The sequence below is a fragment of the Vitis riparia genome, chromosome 7, assembly GCF_004353265.1.
Source record: "Vitis riparia cultivar Riparia Gloire de Montpellier isolate 1030 chromosome 7, EGFV_Vit.rip_1.0, whole genome shotgun sequence".
Classification (NCBI taxonomy): domain Eukaryota; kingdom Viridiplantae; phylum Streptophyta; class Magnoliopsida; order Vitales; family Vitaceae; genus Vitis; species Vitis riparia.
The window spans coordinates 2,316,867-2,327,047 of record NC_048437.1 but is presented as its reverse complement, the minus strand read 5'-3'; the positions used below and the strand labels follow the sequence as shown (position 1 = coordinate 2,327,047).

Here is a 10,181-nt window from a genome sequence, read left to right as displayed (position 1 = left end):
CCTTTTTTTCAAATCAACCCTCTATATATTGTATTGTCACTTGTCTAATAATAGTTTCCTCCTAAATTTCAATAAGAGAAATGTTCCACATATTGTTACATATTTGTGGTATAGGGAAGGATGAGATCTCTCTGAATTGATAGATTAATAATTTTTGTTGTGAAATGCATTAGCACTTTAGCCTTTCATTTTCATTTGCACACTTGATAAAAATTATTTCTAGATGTCATGGCAAACCACCTAAGGATTACTAACTACAATAGTTAAAAGTAATTGAAGCATATCCAATTCCTAAGAAAAAAAAATAGCTATCAACCCATTGCAAAAAAAAAAAAAAAAAAAAACCTTAATCCTAATTGGATTAATTGACACCACAATTTGTATACTTTTGCAATCTTACTAGAGTTGACCATACATGTCAATAGGTATGCAAGACATATTCACCATATGGATAGTAAGAAACTAGTATTTACCTCAACCTAACTAGGAGTTATTGGGATAAAGCCCTTAAAAGTATGATATGATATAACAATAAATAGAATTCATTAATATTTATCTAATGATTTCAATTCTCCTTTCTCTATCCTATATCTATGCATTATCTATGTTGTGCATTCAAATATGCATCATTTGCATTGTACATCATTAGAGTGCTTTAAGAGTTCCACAGGAAATCTAAGTCATAGTTTCCTTGCAAGATTGATGAGTTGTTCATAATCGGTTCATAATCTTAGGTAATTGTGGTCCCACATTTTTCATGATACGTCCCCATTTGTATGACAAGACTTGCTTTTTATTTAATGAAAATTTGATTTTTGAAAAAGTTGAAACTGTCATTTATTTTTGTTTATTTTTAAAAGGAAAAACAAAATAAGAAATAAAACCTTAAGTGTGACTCATTTTAAAGAAAAAACTTGTCTACAAAAAACAGAATATAAATTTAAGGATTAGGTTACTTATTGGAAAAGTAACACAAGATACCTCTAAGCCCAAAAACATGTATATACTAATCAAGTTGAGGCAAATATGATAATTGTTTAGTAAATCAAGGAATACTAAAGGTGACTATAAGAATATTTAACAAGGGTGATGAAAATACATATAGAAATTAATCAAAGCAAGGCATATAGTGATGAAAATAAATAAATAAATGGGAATATGGGAGCTTGTTCTGAAGATTTGCTCTTGAGAGTTAAGGAACTCATGGTCCATCAAAGTAAGCTAGCATTTCCTGGCATTGATGAGGTTTACAACCCCATGGATTCCTCCAACTTTTGGATTTGGTTCAAGCAAGAAGATCCAAGTTAACATGACATATGGAGCAATCCTAACACAACTGAATAGGAAATCTGGTGTGGAATTTTAAAGGTCCTCTAGATTTCAATGTTTTCATGGCACAGTCCAAAAAACTGGTGTACGGATACTTCCCACTGGCATCAGATTGCATCTTCTGTATTTGAGTTTTAACATAATCAAAGGGTAAACTAAATGTTGAAGCAAAGAACCCTGAAACAACACTGGGTCCCATTGCAGTACTAGCTTCGCCCAAACCAAGGAAATCCTTGAAAAACTCAACACTTTGATCATAGGATGCAAGCATCCCCATGTTCAATGCCATTGCTCGCACTACAATAAGACCTGTGCCTTTCCAAAGTGCTAGAACCCATTCATCTGCAACAATATAGCATGGAAAGCATTTTTGTAATTCTAGCGTCAAGCAACAGGTAAAGTGGCATCAGCTTGCATACGAATGAGTGATGAATCTATAGGACTACCAGCAATCGCTCCAATAGCTCCAGCAGTCACGCCACAAAGAGCTTTCTGATACAGAGGTAATGGTTTTCCATCATTAGCAGCAACAACTTTATTAGTCAGGACCTTGAACGATCCAAGTCTTGCAGTTGTATATGTAGCTTGCCTAAGCAACCTAGCAGACAGTCCCTTGTGGAAGGCTTTAATGCCCTCATTTTGAAGCATTGTCTTAGTACTACAATGATTTGCATCCTAGGATCAAGCTTGTCAAGAAAGGCAACTTCCATTGCATTTCCATGGCAGCCCAAGGCATTGCAATGCTTCATTCCAGTAGATTAGCCTTGGTGTCTCACCCATAGGCTGGTTTCAACACAGATCAATAGTTTTCAGGTTGGGAATCATCAAGCAGTGGGGTTCTTGGAGATGCGATAACCAGCTGTCTAGGACTGCAATTCTTGCCAACAAATCTTCCCACACTAGAAGTTGTATGAATTGATCTGTCGGAGGGATCATGCACCACTTCCACTGATATTTGACTTGTCATCTAAGCAAGAATGGTTAGATGAAACCATGTCTGATGATTGCTCACTGATCTGTTCTGGAAAAAGCAGGTTTTGTCTTATCAAAAGGAAGCTTTAGCTTGCCCTTGTAGAATTTTGTAAGTGCACAAGTAGCAATTCCGAGCATATACAGCTTTGCAGGCTAGTTCAATTGTCTGTTTGACTAGTGTGTCCTCTTGGGTGATCCAAATGACATATGATCTATAAGACTATGGTCATAGCATTTCCTTTAGTAGAAATTTGACATATACGCCTTGGAATTGGAGTATGTCAACTAATCACATAATAAGTGGAATTTGTAATTCAATGATTTGAGAGGTAATCTTGATGGGGGATAGCGTTACTTTGTTAAATTACGAACACCAATTCATGAGGAGTCTACATGCAGTGGATAGTAGGTCACAAAATAGAACTTTATGTCATTGTTATTTACATATGGTATTGGATTTGAGGGAGCTAATACTCCTATGGATCCTAATGGTTCCTACTTGAGTTCATATACCTTGATGGCATGGTTTATGAGTGTTGGATTGGTTCCAGGTTCACTTTTGTGTATAAGGGCATTTGGGTAATTACGTGAAATTGCACATAAATTAGTGAGTAAGGTCTTTAGATTGGGCTAATTGATTAATTAGATGATCATGTGAGGTTAATTAATCAATTAGGACTTTTTTTTATATAGTTAAATTAAGTTATCCAAACTCATGTGAGCTCAAGTCACTTAAGCCTAGTAGGGAACCCTATAAATACCTCTTTAAGGGTTAAAGTTTCTAGTTAGTCGTATTTCACCATCTAGAGACAAAAGAGAGTCATAGCCTCTAGCCTCCACTCTCCCATACTTTCCTACCGATTGAGTACCAAGATCAAGTTAGAGCTATCAAATGGAAGATCTTAGGTTTACGAGACTTCTTGTTATTACAAATCTATTCATTGAAATAAAATGATTTGAGAACGTCCAAATCGGAGGTAAAGTTTTTTATTACATAAATCTAGTTCCTATGATTGTAAGAATGTTATTTTTACTTCCTTTAATTACAATCTAGAGGCCTAAAGTAGATTGCATGTACCTATATGATCTAGGGTTGGGGAATAGAGTAATTTGAGATTCCCAACATTCCTAACATAACCATCGTTCATTGACATTGACACTTTCAAAGTGGTACACATGTTTCCATCCTCCACCCCACCCCCTTAATATAGAAGCATTATTTTTCACTTCATCAACCTTTGCAACATGAAAATAATTTAAATTATCAACACCAACAAACAATACTATAATACCGATGCAAAGTAAAAATGCACTTAACTTAATTGATGTTAAGTTTCATTTATAAATAACTAAACACCTACTAAGTTCTCAACTAATATATCCGGTTACACTTAATTGTACCAAAGAACTTCAATTCTTACATCGAAATTTGAATTATTAAATATGGATATGACTCTCCATAAACTAAGAAAGAAAGAGAGTAAGTTGGACACAATAGAACTTCGTAAGGTAAAAAAGAAAGAGAGTAGGGAGAAACATGGTGGAACTTGATAAGGTATGATTAAGATCAAGACAAAGTCATAATGGTAAAAGAGAAGATTGGTAAAGTTGTGGTGTGTGTGAGATCGACTAAGTCATGGTGGTAAGCAAAGATTCAATTAGAGACGAAGCCATGGTGAGCTTCCATTGTAGAGACACTGGTAAGAGAGCTTGAGGGACGTCATGGGAAAGACAATAAAATGAACTTCGAGAGAAATCTAGTTAGATAGCAAAAATGACAAGCAAATAAGGTTTTCAAAGGAAAATAAAGAGGGGTAAAAATGTCCATTAAAGTGACATTTCCAAAAAATTACAGAGGGGCCATTTGCCAATTTCATTGTTTTTTTTAGGTATCTTTGCAGATAACCCTTTTTATTTATGATGTTTTTAGGATATAAGGAATTATTTTTGTATGATCTTTGCAAGTGACATGTGATCCCACATGGATTATGGAGAGAATTATAGATGCATTTTGAAGCTACGTAGAATCTTGGATCCAAAATGTGCAATATCTACACCTAAAATAGTAGCTAGTTGCATTACATCACCTTTCCTAATGCTTTTAGAGTTTATTTGGTAGTAATTTTAGAAAATGTTTTTAACCTTTTTAATACTTGAAAATTTTTATCTTACAAGTATTAGAAATGTTAAAAACACTTAGAATTATTATCAAACATACTCTTAATACCTCCTCACTAATGCTTAGCTCAAATAAGCACTTCTATTTTTTGGACACAAGGGAATGTGACCAGTGGGCTGGGTTAGATAGACTTTATTGTGGAGGAAGTAGATGACACGCTTCCATGAGATTTATGCCAATATTAAAAGCATTACTATAGTTATACTCAGAATTACAACAGTATGAAAATTTTAAAAATCTGAGTATGCCAGCAAGAGGACGAGATAACAGAACCCCCATGGCCGGAGAATCGAAATCACACAACATATATTAAGATAATACTTTCCACATTCAAAAATACACTGATGAACCCAAACTGAAACCTCTGATATGTTTAAACTGCAAATTATCTTAAATGCTTAATAGAGAGACAAGAAACAACATATACCACCTGATAGACGAAAACTGGAAAACAAGGATGGGATAAAGGAAGAAGCTGCATGAAATCAAAGCTTTATATATCTGAGGTCTTTAACTATGGAAGTGAAAACCCAATTTCAGAACTCACTTAGAAGCTCTTTTTATCCATGAAACAAATCCACATTTGATGCCTATAAAATGTGCCCATGTTGGCTTGATTGATGCCAGTCTAACACACTGTAACCCAATTATCAAAATTGACCAAACAGCAGTGTTTTCTGCTACCTATGTAAATAATTCAAAATAAGAATCTACTTGATAATGTCACCAAACCCATGTTCTCAATGTAGTCTGAATTCACGAGTCTGCTGGAACTGGTAGTTTCAACTGCACACTGCTTCCACAGCAAGTTTCTTAGTTGTGCTTGGACACAAATCCTTACTGAAATTCTTTTCTGCTAATTCTATGGCGCAGTCATTCTTCCTTATGCACAACTGCAATAAAATCAAAAGAACGCCTCAATAAAGCATCACCATAATAGACAAGAAAATCTGAAAGACATGGCACACAATAAAAGCCTGACTGAGGCACTGCACTTAATGAAATGGTAGATTGTGCTTTGCCCAAGAGCAACAACCTCAATAATTGTTGGAACTAAATACCATGGCAGAACATGTAGGCTGTTAAGGATAGCAGCTTAGATTGCTTCAAGATGTGTTACAATTTCACCTGCCTTAAGCTGTTATTGACCCTGACCTATCTATGAAATAGGTTTGGCTTATTTTTCCAAGTCACTTCACTTCATTTGTCAGGTTCTTTTGTTTGTTACTAAGATTTCTTTTGAAAAAAAATAATAATATTATATTGTTCATCTCAATGTCATAACAGTTGGAATCATGTCCTTACCTACTATAGATAACGGAAATTACAGAGGCAGTGGGGTCCTTACCTTTTCAACCACAGAAGCGGAATTAGGATCATGGCAGTCTCCCTGGCTGTAGGATCCGCATTTCCCAGTAGGAGTTCCATAACTAGCAAACTTTACACTTGAGATGTGAGTATTCTCAGGGCACTTCAGATGAATGGTTGCTTTGTTTTTGTTATTCTCATTTGCATCTTTATGCCAAGATTCAAGCTCATATGTAGGGTGATCCTCTGAAACAAGAGCACAGACGCCTGTGGTTTTCCGTCTCGAGAATCTAATCTTAGTTGGATCTCCACCTTTCTCCTCAAAGATAACCAGTATGTTTCCCGATGGCTTGAACCAAGACCGTGGAACATGGTACCTGCTCCATGCAGAAGGATGAGAAACTTTTCACAACTAGTAGAAAGCTAATTTTCCAGTTTTTCTCCTATATCTTTTCTCTTTTCACAGAGATCCTAGTCATCATTTTTTATACCACACAAGATGGCAGAAAATGTGGCCCCATATCAGCACATGTCTATGTCATACCAGCATAATACAACACTTCAACCATCAGGTGGGGCAAAAAATGGTAGAGCAGCTAACAAAAGCATTTTCTAATCAGATCTACTAAGAAACTTCTTGAAACCAACATAAATGCCATGACATTATTTCAAGTAACCAAAGAAAGAAAAAGATAAAGGTTTTAAGACAAGCAATGGTGTTTACTTCAAAAGCTCCTGTGAAATTTCTAAAAAATTGCCATTAATATTTTCTCAAAAACTATGATGGTAAAAGTTTTGCAGTACACTTTTTTTCCCAGAGTTTTTGGAAACTTGGAATCCATGTTGAACTTGCTCAAGAGCATAGGAAGCCAAGCATGCAGGTCCTAGCTGAGAGTTAATGAGAAAATCATTTTTCAAACTGTCAACATACATACACACTAAGATTTTTACTAAAGCTTTAAAAACTCAAAAGAATGGGTTAATAATCTGAATTTTTTCCACGTATAGACAGGTAAGGTGGATAATTTTTTTCAAAACATTGCCATCTTGACTCAGTACCCTCCTGGGAACTACTGGAATTTTGGTGGTTTTTTAAAAGCCATTTGTTTTGGTTGCTTTTCAGCTGCAAAGAAAAGTAAAAAAGACATGTGAATTCCTAATTTACACATCTGTATTTTTATTTTTTATTTATTTTCCACTTAGTTTACCATCTTTGTGTTGGTTCTCCACATCCTGTGCTGCATTTGTTCGGCATGAATTTGCCTCTATAATCGCATTCCTGAACACATTTATCATGTATAGAGCTCTTCCTGGGCCAGTATCTTCCAATTTCCTCTCCATTCAACCAAGCCAAGCCCTTTCCCATATGAACCATATCTAGTCCAATAGGCTCATTCCCTGATGGAGGGTCAACAACAGCCTGCAAGATTCAAAGTATTCTTTGAAATTCATGCAATAATTAGTTCATGTCCCCTTCACTTCAGTTGCAGAAAGAAATTGAAAACTAGAGGAATGATATTGCTTGTTTGGGGAAAGTATCCTTCTCCAGGTGTTTACCTTATACCATGTGAGAGGCTGCTGCTTTGGGGGTTCTGGGGTTGACAACCATTTGACACTATTCGAACCCTCTGGTTTGTATATCAGTAGGTGTTCTCCTTGCAATCCAATCTGAGAATAACAATAATGAAAACAGAGATAATTCTCAGTGAACTTCCAAATAGTGCATGAAATAATTAAAGATTTCACCATTTAAGTTAATCTTATATGATCTTGTTGCCCATCTAAGGATTTTGGAGCTGCAACTTGGCTCACAGATGCACAGTTTATTATTGGAGATACATAAAAGCAGATTGTACAGCCTTAAAGCCCAGACATCATGTTTCTTTGCTGCTTCTAGTGTTTTAAAAAGGTAAGCATTAGGATCTTAGATTTTTTGCAGGCAAAAGATTTGAGGTGTAAGGTTTAGGCCTCATGCCATCTCATTTTTGTTCCAACAACTAATAATAATAATAACAATAATAATTTCAACCCAACGACTAATCATAATAGTAATAATAATAAAAATTTGAGGTGTGAGGTTTACTGCTGCTGCTACTACTACGAATAATAATAATAAATCACAATATAGAAGTCTTCAAATAAATCACAAAAATAATTATTTAATAAAAAATAATAAATAAAATAAAATAAAATAAAAACACAGGAAAAAAAAGTTGTCAGTCAACAAGACCACGTTAATAGATATAAGGTGAATTTCTTAGATATGAGGTATTCTCCAAACAGGAGGCCTATGTGCACCACATTCAAGCCTCACTCTTCAAAAGAAAGAACTATTTAATAAAAGCAATAAATAAATTAAATTAAATAAAACACAGGAAAAGAAACTTGTCAGTTGACAGGACCTTGTTTTAGGTTAATATATAAGGTGAATTTCTTAGATATGAAGTATTCTCCAGGCAAGAAGCCTAAGTGCACAACATTCAAGCCTCACTTTTTGAGTTGTGAATCTGAAAGGAAATATTTTAAGAGATGAATCTTAAGGCCTTTTCCTTAGGCCCTTCTGTGAGTTGAACTATATGTGGTTTGCCTGTAAGCCCCGAAACGCTAAAATAATGGCTGTTCTAATTTAGTCAGCAGGGGAATTAATTTTCTGTATTCATTAGGACACTACCTCTATGATTGAGAAGCAAATAAAGAAGGATCCACATTGTGTGATCTCCTAGTAGTCGATTTACAGAAACCAAAAACTGGCATACATAATCTAGGCCATAAAGAATAGAACCAGGTTGTTCAACATAGTTTTATGGTAAACCAGAAATATGATCAACATTCTGTTGGGAAAAACTATTCAAGGTTCTTATAACAACTAAGAGATCAAAATGCTTTGAAATAGTAGGGTCCTAGGATGTAGACAGATAGGCAAAACAAAGAGAAATACCTTGTAGGTCCAAGTATATGTAGACAAGTCCATTATTCCATTATTTAAACCCTTAATCTTTACACTTGTTAATCCAGCTCCAACCCATTCATAAAATGGTCCTGCATTCTACAAACAACACGAAAAAAAAAAAAAAAAGAAAACAGTTAGTGATAAAGAGCATATATGAAAGGAACTTCAAACCCAGTTCAAGTCATGCTGCAATCCATAATACATTCCCATAAGCAAGTAGGTTTGTAATTAATAAAGCGCATATTCATCGCGACTTACATATCCTAGGTGCAAAAGTTCAACAACAACCAAACACAAAAAAAAAAAAGCTGGTCTCATAGAAGGCAACAAGTTCTTTTACACGTATACCCTACATCTAATTCATGAATGTAGATGAGAGACATAAAGCAATCAATAGACTAATGTAATCACTAGAGAAATGGTGTTTGACATTTAAAAAGCCTCTGGTGTATCTCATGATGAGTAAATGACAGCATTCAGGAAATGAAAATGAGCCCCGAAATAATCAGAAAGAACAAAAAGAGGTCAAACACAGCAATTGAAAACTAGCTAGTTGCAACGAACATTTTATCTGGACTTGTGAAGGTTGAAACACCATAATAGGAGAAGGAAATGTATTTCTGCACTGTATTTCTTTTCCAATATAAGCATGTAGCCAATTGCACCATATTAAGTTAGTGTGTGGCAATCAAAATAAACAACCAGATCCTTCCAGCAAGTGTCAAGCACTTAAGTAAATAAAACAAAGGAGAGCAACTTACTTGTAGGCCAACAGTCATGCTCAAAAGAGCAATATCATTCTTTCCTGCCTTGAGAGAAATGGGACACTCAAATTTGAAGGGTGAATGTGATCCATTTCCAGATGCACTACCTGAATATTAGAAAATATAAAAGATAACCAATGATAAATTATTTAGATGATTGAAATACAATTTGGAACTTAATAAACCATTGACACAATATTCATATTAAAGTTGAAAATGTAGATATATCAACAAAGATACCAATTCAACATTGGCATGGTAGAAGTTAGTGACACAACATGAAAATTTTGAATAAATATTTGGGTAATATATAATGACAGTAATCTATATGGAAGATATTGACAGATATTGAAGACTAAGATAACATGCACTCAGAATAATGCACAACTATGTACCAAAATTACTTCACTTTAACATGAAAGAGAAAAATATCAATGGAACAGCATTTTCTTATTAAGTAAAGAATACCTAATAAACAAGCAGTCATTAGGATTTAGGGCAGAGATCAATAATAAAGCTGGATGGTAATAATATGCTCTATTCCTAAACAAAATGCAATTTAACTAATCACTAAGAGTTTAGGTTTCTTTACAGGAAAATCATAAATATATTGATATTAAGAGGCATTGATTAATTAATCATCAAGGAACTTTACTTCAAAGTAGTTTGAAATTAATAT

At 34.5% G+C, this 10,181-nt stretch overlaps 1 protein-coding gene and 1 pseudogene across 1 annotated transcript in view; both read right to left on the bottom strand.

The window, feature by feature from the left end:
* Positions 1–1,247: 1,247 nt before the first annotated feature.
* On the bottom strand, positions 1,248–2,825 carry LOC117919330 (annotated as a pseudogene).
* Positions 2,826–4,943: 2,118 nt separating this feature from the next.
* Positions 4,944–10,181, bottom strand: part of LOC117918340 (beta-galactosidase 10) — a 30,668-nt gene continuing 25,430 nt past the window's right edge. The window contains exons 14-19 of the mRNA XM_034834911.1: positions 9,500–9,609; positions 8,727–8,834; positions 7,346–7,456; positions 6,997–7,208; positions 5,829–6,165; positions 4,944–5,373 (exon numbers count right to left, since the gene is read on the bottom strand). Of these exons, the coding sequence (XP_034690802.1) occupies positions 5,263–5,373; positions 5,829–6,165; positions 6,997–7,208; positions 7,346–7,456; positions 8,727–8,834; positions 9,500–9,609 (989 nt within the window). The 3' untranslated portion in view covers positions 4,944–5,262. The remainder of the gene's footprint in view (positions 5,374–5,828; positions 6,166–6,996; positions 7,209–7,345; positions 7,457–8,726; positions 8,835–9,499; positions 9,610–10,181) is intronic.